At 41.7% G+C, this 17,977-nt stretch overlaps 3 protein-coding genes across 6 annotated transcripts; 1 reads left to right on the top strand and 2 right to left on the bottom strand.

Moving 5' to 3' along the window:
* Positions 1-103: 103 nt before the first annotated feature.
* On the bottom strand, positions 104-4,779 carry ap3m1 (adaptor related protein complex 3 subunit mu 1). Of its 2 annotated transcripts, XM_056436277.1 has the most exons (9): positions 4,550-4,778; positions 3,917-4,194; positions 3,387-3,558; positions 2,971-3,108; positions 2,790-2,875; positions 2,541-2,674; positions 2,071-2,278; positions 1,104-1,248; positions 104-1,022 (listed from the first exon to the last, which is right to left on the bottom strand). In XM_056436277.1, exons 2-9 carry the CDS (start codon positions 4,187-4,189, stop codon positions 922-924), a joined length of 1,257 nt encoding a protein of 418 aa, XP_056292252.1. In that variant the 5' UTR covers positions 4,190-4,194; positions 4,550-4,778; the 3' UTR covers positions 104-921. The 2 variants fall into 2 exon arrangements, with proteins under 2 accessions (XP_056292252.1, XP_056292251.1); XM_056436276.1 differs by having other exon boundaries at positions 104-1,248; positions 4,550-4,779.
* A 1,846-nt stretch (positions 4,780-6,625) lies between these two features.
* adka (adenosine kinase a) lies at positions 6,626-14,566 on the top strand. Of its 2 annotated transcripts, none has more exons than XM_056436279.1 (11): positions 6,626-6,785; positions 9,102-9,176; positions 10,828-10,881; positions 12,337-12,415; positions 12,550-12,722; positions 12,816-12,924; positions 13,116-13,286; positions 13,410-13,445; positions 13,535-13,649; positions 13,748-13,834; positions 13,918-14,566. In XM_056436279.1, the coding sequence occupies exons 1-11, from the start codon at positions 6,691-6,693 to the stop codon at positions 14,040-14,042; spliced, it is 1,119 nt and encodes a 372-aa protein (XP_056292254.1). In that variant the 5' UTR covers positions 6,626-6,690; the 3' UTR covers positions 14,043-14,566. The 2 variants fall into 2 exon arrangements, with proteins under 2 accessions (XP_056292254.1, XP_056292256.1); XM_056436281.1 differs by lacking the exon at positions 6,626-6,785 and adding an exon at positions 7,251-7,372.
* A 1,047-nt stretch (positions 14,567-15,613) lies between these two features.
* Positions 15,614-17,324, bottom strand: LOC130207617 (dual specificity phosphatase 29). 2 transcript variants are annotated; one of them, XM_056436282.1, is made up of 4 exons: positions 17,238-17,324; positions 16,848-17,035; positions 16,541-16,764; positions 15,614-16,426 (listed from the first exon to the last, which is right to left on the bottom strand). In XM_056436282.1, the coding sequence occupies exons 2-4, from the start codon at positions 17,024-17,026 to the stop codon at positions 16,191-16,193; spliced, it is 639 nt and encodes a 212-aa protein (XP_056292257.1). In that variant the 5' UTR covers positions 17,027-17,035; positions 17,238-17,324; the 3' UTR covers positions 15,614-16,190. The 2 variants fall into 2 exon arrangements, with proteins under 2 accessions (XP_056292257.1, XP_056292258.1); XM_056436283.1 differs by having other exon boundaries at positions 16,848-17,038; positions 17,238-17,309.
* Between the last annotated feature and the right edge of the window lie 653 nt (positions 17,325-17,977).

Below are 17,977 nucleotides of genomic sequence, written 5' to 3'. Positions count from 1 at the left end.
GCTAAATGCTAACATACTCACAATGACTGCTCACATGCAGAAGTTGATGTTCAGTGTGTTAGCACTTACTTGCATGCTAGCAGTAACAGTAAACACACAAAGCTGAGGCTAATGGGAATTTTATTAGTTTAGTAAACCAAAAAAGTAGCCATACAGCTAGCATGGTCAAAAGAGCACACATGAAAATCATCATTATTGAACTTTAAGAAAACTTTGTATTCATTAAAATAAAGATTCAACTTCATACAAGGAGTCTTTTTTTTCTGTTAACAATTGATTGTGCAAATATTGCGAAGTAAAGATGTTGCATTCAAGGTTTTTTTAGATTTCACAAAAGAGAAAACTGTTCCCAAAAGATGCATCTTGGCTTTACAGATAAGTCAAACTATGTAGATTAGCTATAGATAAATATTTAAAAAATGTATTTACCCGTAGGCCTCTGAAATATGCAATTTGTGTAGTGTGCTTTACAAAGCACCCTAACTAAGACCACATTAAAGAGTGAATGTAAGCAAGAACACAATACAGATACTTAGTAAAAAGGCTTTCAAAAGGCACAGCTGCTCACTCTCAGGCAACATGAAGATTAGAAAGGTGTGATGAAGTATCGAGGATGAGGTGGTGAGCCCCGAGTGTCCCTTTTCAAACCAAAATATTTCTTTTGGGCAAGACTCAGAAGGTGGTAAAAAAGAAAAAGAAAATAGTCCAAAAAGAGAGAAGGAATGGTTCATACAATGCTGCATATTTGAACTGGACAGATTCACATTGGTTATTAAGGCTTCCCTTTACAGGCCACATCATAAATAACTGTGTATTAATAACAATGAGCCAGAGGATATATATGACATATTGGAATATTTATAATATTGCCCCCTATTTGGCACATTGGTTTGCTGACTTTTAACCTCAAACAGTCATTACTCAGGTCCGCACTTGAAATTTCCCCGCTTTAGTCACATACTTGACCCCTTTAAATGGCTTGTACTTCTCTCCAAACATTTCAAGACGACTCACCTTAAGCCCTGTACAGAGGGGAGAGAAGCAAATTGAGCAATGACTGAAAACTGTGGCCCAGTTATAAGTAGATACAAAGCGAGGACTACCTGATATGGCCACCTGCTGGATCCTTAGGTCAATGTTGAGTGATGGGTTATCTTCAGGTTTGGCAGCTCCTGCCTGCAGACTCAGAATGCCTTTCAAGTTCGGGAGCTTCTGGGGGTTCAGTTTCCCAATGTCCCAAATCAACAGCTATCAAAACACAGACATTAGGACATAAAAAAGAACACTTTAGGTTTCCAGTTATATTTTCTCTAAAACACCACCAGTTCTGATCAAGTTAACATCAGCTGTTTCATTAAAGAGCTCAAAAAAATGTAGTGCAAAAGTACACTACCGTTCAAAAGTTTGGGGTCACTTAGAAATGTCTTTATTTTTCAAAGAAAAGCACTGTTTTTTCAATAAAGATAACATTAATCAAAAATACACTCTATACATTGTTAATGTGGTAAATGACTATTCTAGGTGGAAATGTCTGGTTTCTAATGAAATATCTCCATAGGTGTATAGAGGCCCATTTCCATCAACTATCACTCCATTGTTCTAATGGTACATTGTGTTTGCTAATCGCCTTAGAAGACTAATATCTGATTAGAAAACCCTTGTACAATTATGTTAGCACAGCTGAAAACAGTTATGCTGGTGATATAAGCTATACAACTGGCCTTCCTTTGAGCTTGAAGTTTGAAGAACAAAATTAATACTTCAAATATTAATCATTATTTCTAACCTTGTCAATGTCTTGACTATATTTTCTATTCAATTTTCAATTAATTTGATAAATAAAAGTGAGTTTTCATGGAAGACACAACATTGTCTGGATGACCCCAAACTTTTGAACGGTAGTATATGTCTTTAACATATAGTTGTAATGTTACTTTTGCCATCAATTTATTACGTGTGAGGTCGGCAGGTAAGATGTAAGCAGCTTGTCAGTAAAGGATTTGACGAGATTCTGGAAAATGATTGGCACAGAGTATCACTGCTATGGATGGCTTTGTAAACGGTTGTTACCTTGTTAGGGAGGTCGTAGGTGTAGTTTCCCTGTGTGGCTGTGAGGTTGGCACTGAGCACAGCTTTAGGCATGTGGATTTTGACCATTAAAGCCTCCACCGTTTTTCCCATGGTCTGCTTGGGTCCGATCGTGATGTCCAGGCGACCACAAGGTCCTGACTCAAAGAAACTGATGTTCTGCTTCACGTACACTGGAATGGCCACGGGACTGAGGATGGACACAGACAGAATGAATCACGATGAAAATAAAGACAGCAGGCAGACCAGCTTGTGTTTATAAGTAAACATGGTAACTAGAGTGGATTGTAAATCCTTATTGCAGAAATTAAACCAGAATTTCAATCCACTCCTCCGCACTGAAACCCAAAGAAAATAACACAACAAATCGTTCCTCGGAGATGTTGATGCTCAGATCCCATTTATATTTGTACTTAATTATAAATTAATCATACAGATGTGCCTCTGCTTACTTTTGAGAGCTGACATGATAGTTCATGAGTGTGAAATGTCCATCTGGCGGGATGAAAGAGAGAGTGCGCTCTGACTCCCAGCGCTTAAACCGCACACACGGGTGGAAACTCACGTCATCGAGAAGACGGGGATTCTGTCATCAAAAGGGACAATGATGGCGAGTGAACTTTACATTTGGACCAACACACGGGTAGAAACAGACATAAGCATGCAAAGAAAAACACAGAGTTGAGAGGAAATTAACGAACCATAAAGGACATAGTCAGGTCAGGCATCCCAGTGAGCCTCACACAGGCTTCAATTACACCCTGGATCTCTGCAAACACTGTTGTACCTAAAGATTGAAGGAAACGCATGCACGTTTAAAGGGAAACCACGTCTAAGGAAAAAGGAATCACTTCTAACTGCCGTGGATACACTTGTTTGTACCTGATTTGTCCAGAATGGCATCTATTTCCTCGATCACATCAAAATATGCCTCATTGTTGGTGTATTTAACATCAGCCCGCCTCCATGGGACTGTAGACAGTTGACCTGTTGGTAATGTATCTCCAACATTACTACTTCCTAAATAAAACACAGAAAAAAAGCAAACTCATAAATGTACACGTCTATATTGTAGATAATATAAGGGCTGAGGAGCAGGGTAATTGGAGACATCTACATTCTTGCCAGGTGGCTCTACCGCCTCCCATTTGACAGTACTGGGAGCAGCTGTGGTGGGAAAGCCAAACATCTGGAGCAGATCTCCTCATCAGGAGAGTATAAATGACAATCAGAGAGTTCACTTTGGGTGGCAGATGCGGAGAGTGAGAACTAGCCTTAAGGCAGTGACCTCCATTTACCTGTGAGTGTGTTGACAACTGATCGCAGGATGGTGGGAGGCCTGATCAGCTCTTTGAGGATGTTGGACTCTGTTGCTAGTGGAAAGCCGTTGTCCAGCATCTCCTCCAACAGCTCGTACACTGTCACCACATTGTCCTTGATTACACTTTCTGAGCACTCTCCAAAGTAGTCCTGTCGACAGAAATGCCTGTTACAATAGATAAAGCACACACAAAACTAACAAATGCAAAAGAAGTTTGGTGTAGAAAAGCTAAGCACTCACTCTTAGCCGTTTCCCATTGAGACCCAACAAGAGTCCCAATTCCATACTAATTACCTCCATTTCACGATGTATATAATATATATAGTAGCTCAATGTTTATGCTTACTTCTGTTCTGATTTGTTGTCTTTGTTTTTGTGTCTATTTCTGTGTATGTAAATTGAGTGCAATGGACAATCCAAAGTCAAATGTATTGTATGCGTACGCATACATGGCCAATAAAGCTGATTCTGATTTTGATAAAAACATAACACCGAATTTATTCACACCTGAAATGTGTCTGCCACTCTGTGGAGGAACTCAATGACAAACAGTGGAGGGACTTCAGTCTGGACCACAGAGAGGAAGAAGAGCTGGTCCCTGTGTACTGTGATTAGATAGTGGTGGGGGGTCTGCAGGACAGGGGGCACATCCTCCGGGTCCACCGCCTTCTCCTTGGCCTCGAAAAAGTAGTCACACACACTGTGGCTGACGACACTCTTCCAGTGTTTCTCCAGGAAGATGTCTCCAGAGTGATTGATAAGGAATAGACTGTGGATCATCTCAGCTGCAACAATGAGGTGGTTGTTGATGATATTAGTGCTCAGTGTTATTGAGTGGCAGATGGAGACATTAAATAAACTATTGTAAGCACAACTTAAAGCTCCTGGTCTGTTTTTGTATTGCAGTGCCAATGTAAATGTAAAGCAGTGTCAGTTTACCAACTGTCATTATGTTAAACTAACTTTAAATTAACCAGCTGGCGAGCGAACTAGAGATTGGCAACTTCGGAGATTCTTACCATCAGTTTCTTAATGTTAGACAAATAAAGCAAACTCGAGAGTGAAAAGTGTTAAAGCGACATGAAAGCTCTGCATCGGAGATAATTTATACAAAGTTTCAATGAGTATATAATGTTTTACCTGGTAACTCCGGTTGATTGTGCAAAGAATTGTAACTAAAGTGGGCTACTTTGTGGCAGCCTTGTCTTAGTTGCTCAGGAGACGCCCTCAGATCTACGCACACGTAAACACAACGTAGTCACGAGAACATAATCTACAAATCAAAAGAATACGGTCCAAATACTAGTAATACATCTCTGAAATAAATCCAGACGGTTTCAATACAAAGCAACTGTAGTGTCAATATGATCGTTATTTTCAAAGCAATGTTATGGACTTTTTAATCAGGCAAGGTTTGTGGGCAGCTACACCCACGGTCAGTGTGATTCCTTTGCCCTGTGTGAAAACTTCCAGGTGTTTGTGAAGACCGAACTCACAGAAAACCAAATAAGTTCTTGGCGGAGAAGTGGCAGACCTCACACCCGAGACATTTACCCTCATGTCAGATTTTCACATAGCAATACTTGTCATAATTTGATGACGAGCCAAATTGTAGACTTGTGGGGAACAAAAAAAAGTTTTAAAAGGTGTCTAGTATTTAAATTGTATTTAGAAATTCGGTGCTGCCTTTCTATTAAAAACGTGTTAAACTCAATCTTAAACCAATCACAACACGCATCGGGGAAGACTTACATTGGCGGTGCTACCAGCTTTCTGACTGGGCAGGATAAGCATGCTAAACATGAATATACTGTCTAGGTCACTGCATACATGTTGGGTATTGAGATGCTGCCAAACTCAATACCCAACAGCTTCTTCATTGACTTAAAATGTTCACGCAATTCATCTGGCAGGGCAAAAAGGTTAGAATTAAAATAGGTAAACTACACATAAAATAAGATATTCATTTATTACTCCATCAGTGGGGAAATTGCAGGATCACAGCAGTGGGTGCACAGAGCAGTAATACAAAAATAAATAGAGTAACAATATTAAATATACAGAGGAATACATATATATATATATATATATAAATAGACTTCAAAATACTACATTGCCTGCATTGTACACCACTGCTGAGGGTCAGCCTTGGCCTAGGTTCCCTAGATAGTAGGAAATGTAACTCTTAAATTGGTACTTATACACATGTTTTGGAAATGTGCAAAGATTCAAACATTCTGGAGAGAAGTAAAGGATGAAGTAGTTTCTTTGATCGAATGTGACCTGGAACTTTCACCTCGTTAATGTGTTCTGGCAGCTGAAGTGAGCAGTGAGTAGCAACAATGCAAAACAGATTGAAATATTATTGTATATTTTGCACGAAAGACAATTCTTAAATTCTGGATTTGTAAAGATACCCTTTCAACGGATGATTGGTACAAGGGGATTTTGGAAGTTCTCTCTCTGGAAAAGTTGACCCACACCCTCCATGACAATGTAAAGGGAATTGTCAAGATATGGAAACCGGTCTTAGACATGGTGAACCCCTCCAGGTTGGACTTTGCCCTGCCAGATTAAAAACACTCGTACCAATACTGACTTGACCTAATGATATAACCAATATGTACTTACGTAAGACAGGTGGTGTGCCTATGTGTTATTTGCTATTTTTTTTCTTCTTCTTCTTGTCTGTTTTTTGTTGTTCTCTTCCCTTTTCTTCCTCCTTTCCTCTGTGTTGTATCCTTAAAGTCCTGTCATGTTTATTTAAAATAATTAAATTAATAATAATTAAATTCATTGTTGAATAATCCCTGTTACAATACTTAAGTGATAGTAGTTTTTATAAACACTTTATTATTATACATATTGTATTATGTATATATTATTTATTGTACATATATTTAAATTATCATTTTGATTGAATCCATATTGTTCTCAGTTGTACTGTAATTAATTCATGCTAGTTCCTCGAATAAAGGTCAATTCAGTAATGGTGGAAAACCTGGTGGTAATCCGACCAATTGTTCTAGTCTTATACCAGAAGTTGTATGATTTCCTTCTGTATAATATTCATGAGTGCTTAAAACGTACGCGACTTTGTCGCCAGAAAAGAAAAAGAACAATGTAGAGCTTTGATTGGCTGAGCTCTGTGCGCGTCACACGGACTGGGGGAGGCACCGGCTGCCTGCAAGGGTTTCCGCGGGGTCACAGACGCCCTTTTCCCTGTTAGCGCGACCGCGTTTTCACTCTGGTTAAGGTGATCGCAACGTGCATAGTCAGCCATGGCTTCTGAAGAACCAAAAGCAAAGAAACAAAAACTCTCTAAGGAGAAGAAGACGGAGGAGTCTCCGACCAAAAAGACTCCTGGAGAACTAAGGTGACCGAAAGTTTAAAAAGAATAAAGAAATGAACTGCCTTCCTGCGGCGCGGGGAGACACCGACCCTCCTCTAATTAGTTTGCGCGCTAATCTGCGCTAATCTTGAGTTTGAACTGTACATATAGCCTGAAAACATCATAAATGCGTCTATGACGTGAGGGAGGTTGAACATTGTGAGGTTATTTCCACCATCAAATGTCTGCATGATGAACCAGCACGCTGGATAGGAGGTAGCCATCGATAAGGTGTGAAGTCCATTGATGGGGTTATCTATTGAAGTTTTCTGACTTTTCATATTCTGGTATCTGAGTGGCTGCGGTCATCAGCACGCTTCTCGCCATGTAATATAGCAGAGTAGTGAGTGGATTGAGGCCTGACAGAGACCGGCTGGCCCCTCCTCTAGATGTCTCCAATCAGTCGGTAGGAGGAGCTGTGGTTGCAGGGTAAAATCGATCTTCCTGCACACTGAGCAGAAATTCAGAAGTTTTTGAGTGCTTCGCTCTTTCTGAGCCGGTTTTAGGTTGCTCAACGGGTCTGTCAGGGTCTAGCTGCTACACACAGAGAGAGACACCATGTCGTCTGCAAGGTAAGAACACGTTGACCAAGGACATTTATCTAAAGGTGGGCGTAATTGGCTGCTCAAGCCCAGTAATCACCCCACTGCATATTGACAGATGCATGTAATGTGGGAGATGATAGTCAGGGTGTGACTGCTGAGAAGATCCATGTTCTGCATTTATCTGCTTAATTACATTCATACTCTGTTTTTTCAAGAGAGATTTGTCCGTGTTGTTTTTTTCTGCTTCCATTACATATTGTTCTCAGAGGAGTGTATAAAAAATAAAATGCTTGATGGGGAAAATATTGTAGCTCATATGGACGTGACATATGTTACGGTCTGAGACATGCTCGATCTGGGTCCTGTTGTGGTGACATCAAGAACTGTCATTCAGGGGTGATGACGAGTGCACATTATTAACATGCTTCCAGAAACTCTTGGTTCATTTGCAGTGTTGCAAATCTACTATTAAGTTTATATAATGATACAATTTGCAAAGACATGTGTGACCAATTATTGGTTACGGAGACTAGCTCACGTGAGGCTGTTGTTTGACACAGAGCATACTGCTGTGCTTCTTTTTTTTTACATGATGTTATTGTGCAAAGATATTCAACCCGTGTTCAGTTGTTTGCCCCAGCAGAGAGCGGGCTGCGGGGCTGTGGAGACGCACCCAGCCTCCGGCTATCCCGATGTTGCCTTGCTCTGCGTGTCATAACATGGTTACATGCATCTTCTTCTTTTCGTTTCACTGAAGCGTGATAGTTATATGGCAGTTTCCCATTTCTTTACACAGTCCTTTGCGTTTTTGTTGAATACTGCAAGGTCTTTTGGGCTGCAAGGGTTAGGTAGTAGAGGGCAGACAAGGCAGTGCTCCATTGTATGGTCTGCTTGTCCACATTCACAGGTGGTTGGGCCAGTCTTGTAGCCCCATCTGACCAGAGCATCTTTGGATCGTCCCGTTCTTGTTCTAAGGCGGTTGAGTGTTTTCCATTGAGCCCATGATGCTTCTTGGCCAGGGGGTAGGTTTTCAGTGGGGGGTATTCCCATGTCAGTTGGAGGTGGGTCATTCTCAAGTTTTTCCATCCAGAGTTGTATTCTGGTTTCTTCCCGAGACTTTGTTAGGGGCTGGACCTGGCTGAGAAAACTTTTTCTTGACTTTAGCCGTTGGGCCGGAGGGTGACATCCATGGAGGAGATGGCGTTCATCGCGAGTAGCTTTTGTTTTCTCGACTCGGCTGGCAACTTTCCGTCTAATATCAGCAGGTGCAATGCCAGCGAGGAGGTGCAGGTTGCTTGTGTTGGTGGGTTTCAAGCAGCCAGTGATCAGACGGCAGGTGTTGTTCAAGGCTGGGTCAAGTTACATGCATGATTAACTGGGTCCTCACCACTGCACCACAGTGTCATATTCTTTTGTGGACACGTCTTCGATGTTTAGAAACTGATATTTGCCATTTCTGCTCCTGTCTGTGGAAGTGGAAGGTCTTAAGTCATGTGATGGAAGTCACATGGAAACAAAACTGTGGGTTTTGCAAATGAACGGTCCAATCCTGGAGTAAAAAACCAGCTCGTTCAGTGAACTGACCAAATGTGACATTTGAAATTCGCCTCTCTAAACTGATTGAGGAGGACTTACTGTCTGCCTTTCTATATTTTCTAAATATTAGTGTTTCATACAAGTAAAGAAGGAAAATAGTTAGTCTTGTGAAAGCAATGTAGAGCCTTTTAGTTTTAACATCTCGTCTTTTGTGTTTCAGCCCTAATTCACTCTTTGGGATGGGAAACCCCTTACTGGACATCAGTGCTGTTGTGGACAAAGACTTCTTGGACAAGTAAGTTAATACATTTATCGTACATGTTTTGTCACCTAAAGGAAGTGCTGTCATCTTGTAGTCCTTGATCCCTGAAGAATTATAAAGGCAGATAAATACTAACACATATTTGGATTGTCTTTTATTTTGATGTTGAGCTTGTTTCCATTTTCTTTTGCTGCTATGAAGCACAGTCAAGTTCAGATCAAGTGAAATAAAGATGTTTGGTGTCAGTGAGGTCACTCCAGTGACAGGCTGACCATCATGGCTCAGTGGTTAGCACTGTCGCCTCACAGCAAGAAGGCCCTGGGTTCGAGTCCCGGTCGTTCCCGGTCGCTCCAGGTCCTTTCTGTGTGGAGTTTGCATGTTCTCCTCGTGTCTGCGTGGGTTTCCTCCGGGTACTCCGGTTTCCCCCACCATCATAAAGACATGCACCGCAGCCTCACCCCGGTTCCTATGGATGTGAATGTATGTTGGTGGTGGTCGGAGGGGCCGTAGGCGCTGATTGGCAGCCTCGCTTCCGTCAGTCTGCCCCAGAGCAGCTGTGGCTACTGATGTAGCTTACCACCACCGGGATGACTGTGTGTGTGTATGACTACTGGTCTCTGAACTGTAAAGCGACTTCGAGTGTCTAGAGAAGCGCTATATAAAATAAATGATTATTATTATTATTATTATCATAGAACGAGGCATTATGATGTAATTTGATCAATGAAGATGTGAGACAAGGAATATATAAGCGAGCCGAGCACAGGGAAGGGCAACGCTGGCTGATCACCATCAACAGAGCTGTATCTCCTCCAGCTATATAGCTTAAATATAGCCTTACATTAGTGAGTTGATGCATGTTTGTCTGTTCTAGTGAAACAAACAATCGATGCCACTCCCCGCCTTTTCATGATAAGATTAGTAATTATCATCTTTTAATGTTCTTAAATCACGCTGGCTACACCATAAAAGTAAGCAGAGCACAAAAGGAGTGACTGACTCAACAATTCACCTTTTTTTTTTAAAAGTCAGAATTAAGAGAATTTAGTTGCTTGCTTACTTATTTATTATTTGACTGTTTTCTTCGAACTAGTGGGAGCCATCAGTGGAAACTTACACAACAATGAGAGCAGCAGTTTTCTGGTCTGACTGCGTTGACCAGGGCAAAGGGCTCCTTTGGGTTCCAGCTCAGAGTCCACTCTCAAACCCCTTGCATAAACTCCAGGATTAAGCTAAACCAACCAACCACAGTTCTTATTCCGTCACATAGAAAGTAGGACTAAAGCTGCACCTTAATCCCTCACCTGCCTGATTCGAGGAAGCTACTGTAGACACTTTTTTTTACTTAATTGACCAACATATTGATTTGGACTGAGTGGTGGTACTAATAAAGGCACTTTCACAGAGGTCCTCTGCTAATGAATTATTGATTTATTTATTTACATTTTACAAAAGAGGGAAACCCCCATTCGGCAGCACCAGCATCGTGTCTAAAAACGCTTATCCACATAAAGATAATCAAGAAGGTTATTGTGCGTGTGCTTTTTATTCCAGCCAACCTTTCTGGAGCTGTGTATGAAATAAAAAGGGACAGTGTATGAGTTAAAACAGCACGGTTTATGTAGCATACGTTTGAGATGACATGAAGAAACTAATCTTTTGTCTCCTTTTTAATTATGTGCAGGTACTCTCTGAAAACCAATGACCAGATCCTGGCAGAGGACAAACACAAAGCACTGTTCGTAACTCCTATATTGCATCATTTCTTTCTTGGTGTAGGCAGTGGTTTTTACCAGAGGTTTCTAGTCTGCAGGGAGAAACAAATGTGTCTGAATTCATACCCTTTTTTCCCCTCGTTCTGGAGCAGAGCAGTCTCAACAGGCACACACCAGAAATTGCCACGATTGACCCCTGTATCTTTGTAGACGGCCAATGGCAGAGCAGCAAATTCGGTACATAGAGACAGTCTGAGCCAATAGCAAACCAGGGCATATTACCTCCCAGTCCCTCTGAGACAGAAGCCAGAAAGCAAACATTTAACAGGAGATAAGAGAGTCACGTGTCACTGTCTCTAAGGATCAAACTGATGTATTGACTCCACAGTTATAACTCAGACATTTTGCTACCGCGAATGACAGTTACATCTCTATATATGAATTATATACAGGAAGATTCCTATTCATGATTCTCAACCTGAGTCAGTAGTGGGTTAATAAGGAAGACCTTGGTCACTTGTTATGTATGAAGGTGCAAGTCCAAACCAGTTCTACCTGTCCACATTGGTGTTTCTACTTGTTCAGGCCGTACTTATTTTAGCACTCCAGGGTCAGGTTGCGACATGTTGAAGATTTCCCCCAAGGGGAAGATGCATAAGGGACCAAACAGACTTTAGGTGCGATAAGACAATAGAGGCACCATGTCTCTCTCTCAACCTCAGGTTCAGTCTCGAGCCATTTACCAGCAGTCTGCCTGTTTTACAATGACCCAATGACCTAGTTGAGCACAGTTTCATACTCTAAAGAAATACAACCAAATATCTGTGTGTACGTTGATGGTGCTGCTATATTGAGACTGAAAGACAAAGGCAAATTAGAGGTGCTTTTGTACATTGTGTTATATAACAGGCCTAAATGGTTCAAATTGTGAAGTCAGCGATCAGTCATGCATATATTGTATTTACCTGGAAGAAATATTACAAGATTATCCTTTGGCATAGAGTACAGTCTCCCCCTAGATGAGTTTACTGGCTTTCAGGCCACGTCTCCACACAAACCAATATGATAGCAAAACAAATTGTTTAGATTGTAAAGTTAAAGTTCCTCATATGCAATTATTGATCACCCATGTCTGATCGAAGAAAAAGTAAATGAGACTTAAAGCAATAAGTTGACATTTTGGGCAAAACACAAATTCCCTTTCTGGCTGAGTTCTGAGAGGATTGACACTATTCTCTTCCGTCTATTTAATATGACGCTACAGCAAGAAGACTCTCAGCTTAGTATGATGTTTACGAACAGCTACAAAATCTAGTTTTATATTCAGTACACAGTCATAATTGATACTTTGTCGCTGGTAAAACGTGATGTTCTGCATCACTTAGCCAGAAACATACATATCGATATTGTAGTTGAACAGGAAGTGAACTAACGGTATGCATTGGATAATATGTATTCATGTTTGTTTCTGTGTATAGATTTGAGGAGATAGTGAAGAAATTTAAAGTTGAGTACCACGCTGGAGGAGCCACACAGAACTCCATAAAGGTCGCGCAGGTCAGTCGTGTACTTAGAAACTCACTAACATCCTGTTCTGCCACTACATCTCTGCTCCGTGAAATATCTTTGCCGATGTTGGGCCCAGTGAGTAGAGTTAATCAACGAATGAGAGCTGTTGTCACCTTCTGTAGTGGATGATCCAGGAACCCCACAATGTGGGAACGTTCTTTGGCTGCATTGGCAAAGACAAGTTTGGAGTTATCCTGAAGCAGAAGGCTGAGGAGGCCCACATTGATGCTCACTACTACGAGCAGGATGAAGAACCCACAGGGACATGTGCTGCATGCATCACCGGAGATAACAGGTGGGTCATTATTATTATTATACGCTCATGTTGATAAATTATAATCTCACCTATCTGTAACTCTTTGTCTCGTATATTGTTTTCTCCTCTCAGGTCTCTGGTAGCTAACCTAGCTGCTGCTAACGCTTATAAGAAGGACAAGCATCTAGACCTGGAAGAAAACTGGAAGCTGGTGGAAAAAGCTAACGTTTACTATATCGCTGTAAGTAGAAGTTACAAAAGGACTCCATAGTGTGACGTGCCATTTGATATCAGGAAACCACAAGTGAACCCACAGGGGAATGTCTGTACATACTGGTGCAGTCTCTATTTAAGACTTCATGGGATTCATTAGAGCCCATCAGGATATAAAAAGCAGATCCGTCTTGACCCAATGTCACTGTTTGCTTCCAGGGTTTCTTCCTGACCGTGTCTGTGGAGTCCATCCTGAAAGTGGCGAAACATGCGTCTGAAAAGAACAAGTTGTTTTGCCTGAACCTCTCCGCGCCCTTCATCTGTCAGTTCTTCAAGGATAACCTCATGCAGGTTATGCCCTACGTCGATGTGCTGTTCGGCAATGAGACAGTAAGCCAGACTTGCACAGCACATTCTTTAGATTCTCTACATATTGGCAGTCGGTGCTTGTGGAGAGCTTTGGGGCCACCGGATGTTGATGTTTAGCCAAATGTTTCTATTTTTGTTCTTCAGGAGGCGGCAGCATTCGCTAAAGAGCAAGACTTTGACGTGAGTGGACTGATTTTGTAAATGATTAGTGCTGCATTTTCCATGTACGCATTATCAATTGGTTATGTTGATGTGCAATTTCTCTGTAGACCGAGGACATAAAGGAAATAGCCAAGAAAGCCCAGGCGTTGCCCAAAGACAACAAAAAGAGACAGCGGATTGTCGTGTTGACCCAAGGGAAAGATGATACTGCTATGTGCCTCAGTAAGATTTCCTATGTTTTTCTTTTTCTTTATGTTACTCTTGTTTCTCTTTTAAAGCTTTACTGCAGGTGTCTAATTATTCTTAACGTGCCTATTCAGGTGACAAGTTCGAGACATTCCCTGTTCTGCCCATTGACCCCGAGAAAATCGTTGACACAAATGGTGCAGGGGATGCCTTTGTAGGAGGTAAGATTGTCCCCGGTTTTCATTTGATACGTATCTAGCTTTCTTTGTCCTTTCTGTTCAAATGTTTCCCCTCTGCGTTGCAGGTTTTCTGTCTGAGCTGGTCCGGGACAAACCGATGGATCAGTGCATGAAGGCGGCACACTACGCGGCCAACGTCATCATCAGACAAGCAGGTTGCACCTTCCCAGAAAAACCTGACTTCAACTAAGGGATTCCCGGACAACCTTAAACCTCATTGTCACCTTGCCATACACAACTCTGACCTATAACAAATACTATCAGCCACCCGTCCAAGTTTTTTTTTTTTATTCATCCGCACAACATTTCTTTCCAATTGTTAGTTGGGTTCCTCCTGACAGTCTCAGTTCCGAACATCACGGGATGTGATCATTTTGCTTACACAGATAATCATGGTTTTATGGACATTGGTTTTTGTTTCTAAATGTTTTGGGACTTTCTGACACTACCAACGTTTGGCTACACTGACGCCCAGCACAAGAAGTTCATTACACACCAACTGAGGAATGATAAACGAAATATCAGGTTTTGAATACTGCATTGAAATGAGCAGTAGTGATTAGTTTTAGGTACATTTTAAGAACATTAATTATTCCTGAGTTGTACTTGTTTAGATTTTGTTTAATGTGCAAGTTCTGAATGACACCAACGGTATTTCTTTGAAGTGTTACTCTTTTAAATGTGTCAACGGCTCTGCCCACGACTGGAAGTTTCTTTTCTCGTGTGTTTTTTGGGCAGGTGCTTCGAGTCACATGACTTTTTCTGTACATTTTTGCAGAGTCCTGCTGGTGTTATGTGAACCTGCATCTGTCTGTACAGGGAAACTTGCAAATGAGATCAGTGACGGGCATCTGGTGGCTTGTGTGGTTAAACATGGCCGTGCAGCATCTTTCAAATGCATGTAAGGAAAAATGATACATTCAATTCAATTCAATTCAGTTTATTTGTATAGCCCAATTTCACAAATTACAAATTTGTCTCGGAGTGCTTTACAATCTGTACACATAGACATCCCTGCCCCAAAACCTCACATCGGACCAGGAAAAACTCCCAAATAACCCTTCAGGGGGAAAAAGAAACCTGCAGGAGAGCAACAGAGGAGGATCCCTCTCCTAGGATGGACAGATGCAATAGATGTAATGTGTACAGAAGGACAGATTTAGAGTTAAAATACATTCAATGAATATGACAGAGTGTATGAATAGTTCATAGTAGGCATATTCCACGATGGAGACCTCCACGATCCATCAGGCAGATGGCGGTGGGGAGGAGGCGGAGTCTCAACAGGACAGTGGCGTAGTCATGAGCAGGAATTCCACGACCCAGACGATCCATCAGGCAGATAGGATCTATGCCGTCTCATAGGGTCCGATGACCCCATGAGACGTAAAGTCAAAAGGACTTCCGGGGAGAAAGCAGAGTTAGTACATGTGAATGTTTTCGGTCAGAGGTTTACAGTGGGTAATAAAACAGACTTGTTCCTCTTCTGTTCATTTCTCTACTGAAGTAGTGGCCTGTGATCTTTGCGGGTTTATGTTTAGTGATGTTTGTTGAACCCATCAGAAACATCTGATGTTGAGATTGTTGTATGCTAACTGCTACAAATGCAAGGGAAACTAATCAAGAACAGGCTGAGTCCAAACATGTCAAACCATCTGCATTCATGTGTGGTCTGAGCAACATTGAATACTTGAATATAGATGAAGTCAAACTATTTTATCAAGAAATATGTTTTCTGCATACAAGCTATTTTGAAATTGGTATTGTTCCACTTTTCATTTATTTTAATATGTTCAAATACACCATTAAGCCTTAAGTGACAATGTATTCCTGATTTCTATTGCACTTGACTTGCCCATCTTTGTGCTGAACTGCCATGCATAAAATTCACAAATAAAATTGACATCAATCATTGTGTAGATTGTATTTTGAATCCCTCAAATGCTCATAAAAAAAAGATCGGTAGATAGCTTTCATGATTAGTAAGCTATCTACGATAAGAACCCAAGAGATTGCAGATCTAAACTCATTGGACAGACACACATATATACAAAGTTGCTTAAAATCAACTTTTCAGGACCTATTATGTGTGTCTCACTTGTTAAAATCTGTTCTTATACTTTTCAGGCAGCACATCTGGAGATGTTGACAATCACTCTTGCTGTTACATAACTAAGTCCATAGGGTGCCCCATTCCTCAATGTTACCTTTGAACTTTGAGACTATAGAGGGACCCAGTTGTGAAAAACAAGACAGAGTTTATTGATATTAGTCAAAAAAAGATAAAGAACATTTTTGTATATCTGAGATGGATTCAGACAATGTTTAAATACAGTTATTATAAATCTGTCACTCTTGGTGCTGCGTCTCTTTTTTCTCTCAGCCTGTCCTCTTGCAGCGTGATGTCCAGAGCTCGGAGCTGTTTCAGAAAGCCGTGATTGGGAAGAACGCAGCGGCGCTGCCGCACATGCTCGATAGCATCCACCACAGTTAAGCTGTGTTTCATCATCAGGTATGCCAAGACCAGAGCCGCTGACCTGCTCCGACCCATCACACAGTGCACCAGCACCTTGTCTAGAACAAAATGAAGTAAAGATAGATGGGTTCATTAGAAACAGAGAAGCTTACAGGCATCTTCTCCAGAGAATGCTCTCTTTTAAAAGCTTTGATTTCCTCCAGGACTCTTACTTTGTGGGTGACTGAGGGCCTCGTGGATGAACTGGGCTGCAGAGCAGAAATACTGGGAGATATTAAAGGTGGGCTTGTCATCAGCCTCCACACCAAAGTACTGGATGTCCACATCAGTGTAGTAATCAACACCAGTCAGTACGTTGTTCCACTTTCCCTCTGCTGCATTAAGGACATGTGTAATACCCAGATCCCTCAGGCCAGGCCGCTCCAGAGCTGTTTTCCTGTTTACATGTGACACACAGACTCAGGCGGAAGCTGTCTTTAGAACCACACAACCATCTCTGAGTGTGTTTAGTTTACTCACTCATCCCCGATGTACACACTGGGCCAGACCTGGTTGACGTGAGCATACTGAGCCCCGGAGCTGCTCCAGAACAGCTGCTCTAGGTCGAGTGTTCCTGGTGTTATGTAGTCACTGTCTGGGTCCACCTGCACCGCTGTGTACGGGTTCCTGCTTCTGGACTTCACCGCACAGGAAGACATGGTTCACCTCTGCTGCCCAGAAAACACACACACACACACACACACACACACACACAGACTAAACAATACACAGTGTTGTGATGTTCCAAGAAGAACTAAAGCTGGCTATGATTATGTCAGGTGTGTGTTCTGCTCATGGCATTTGCTGTTTAAAAGGAAATAAATACAGTGGTGGCTTATTAAAGTACGATGGCAGAGAGAAAGTACTTACCTCTTTCTTATAACTGTTTAAAGCTTTAAATCCGTTCCTGAGCACGATCGCAGACCAGCGCCTCAACTTTTCCTCAGTGGATATGTGTGAAGTGCGTGCGTGCGTCCGTGTGTGTGTGTGTGTGTGTGTGTGTGTGTGTGTGTGTGCGTGTGTACGCGCGTGTGTGTACGTGCATGCGTGCGTGCGAATGCATGTCAACAGAGACCCCCCTCTACAGGGAGCATGACGGCTGAACTACAGATCCGGAATGGTAACGACTCCCTCAGGCTGTGTGTTTAAGATGATATTTTTAGGCAGTGACCCCAACAACATCACACAGACACACACACAAACAGACCCTCTCCAAAGACCTTCAGAATATGATCTCACAGCCCTCTTATGTGACAGTGATTACTTTCCATTAGCCTGTATGGGAAATAAAAACTGAGAAACAAATAAAACCCAAATATATTATGTAAGAGTGTCATGTTGCTTTATCATCATAGCAGAAAGGTCAATCATGTGTGACAGGTGTGAGGAGAGTTATTTCCGGAGACATAAAACTGAAAGCAGTTATATTCCACTGATTCTTGTTGGGCCAGAGATAATAAATGAGACTTCTTCTTGTGACAGATGGCATTTGTCAGGTGTGATTGTTGTTACACAAAATGTGGATTCAAATTAAACAGGTTGCTGACAAGGGTGAAAGTGCTCGCTCCGTGTGAGCGTGGTCCTCCGCAGTAATCTGTATGCTCCGTGGA

This window comes from Pseudoliparis swirei, chromosome 17, assembly GCF_029220125.1.
Source record: "Pseudoliparis swirei isolate HS2019 ecotype Mariana Trench chromosome 17, NWPU_hadal_v1, whole genome shotgun sequence".
Lineage (NCBI taxonomy): Eukaryota > Metazoa > Chordata > Actinopteri > Perciformes > Liparidae > Pseudoliparis > Pseudoliparis swirei.
This window is presented reverse-complemented; position numbering and strand designations above follow the sequence as displayed.

Coding starts and splice junctions, on each gene's coding strand:
- LOC130207617 (XM_056436282.1), bottom strand. CDS start 17,026: ATGTCTTCCTGTGCGGTGAAGTCCAGAAGCAGGAACCCGTACACAGCG. Junction 16,765..16,847: donor AGTGTGTACATCGGGGATGA/GTGAGTAAACTA, acceptor ACATGTAAACAG/GAAAACAGCTCTGGAGCGGC. Junction 16,427..16,540: donor GGCCCTCAGTCACCCACAAA/GTAAGAGTCCTG, acceptor ATTTTGTTCTAG/ACAAGGTGCTGGTGCACTGT.
- ap3m1 (XM_056436276.1), bottom strand. CDS start 4,189: ATGATCCACAGTCTATTCCTTATCAATCACTCTGGAGACATCTTCCTG. Junction 2,279..2,540: donor TATCATGTCAGCTCTCAAAA/GTAAGCAGAGGC, acceptor GTCCATCCTCAG/TCCCGTGGCCATTCCAGTGT. Junction 1,249..2,070: donor CCTACGACCTCCCTAACAAG/GTAACAACCGTT, acceptor GTGTTTTGATAG/CTGTTGATTTGGGACATTGG.
- adka (XM_056436279.1), top strand. CDS start 6,691: ATGGCTTCTGAAGAACCAAAAGCAAAGAAACAAAAACTCTCTAAGGAG. Junction 13,287..13,409: donor TGCTGTTCGGCAATGAGACA/GTAAGCCAGACT, acceptor TTTGTTCTTCAG/GAGGCGGCAGCATTCGCTAA. Junction 13,446..13,534: donor CTAAAGAGCAAGACTTTGAC/GTGAGTGGACTG, acceptor ATTTCTCTGTAG/ACCGAGGACATAAAGGAAAT.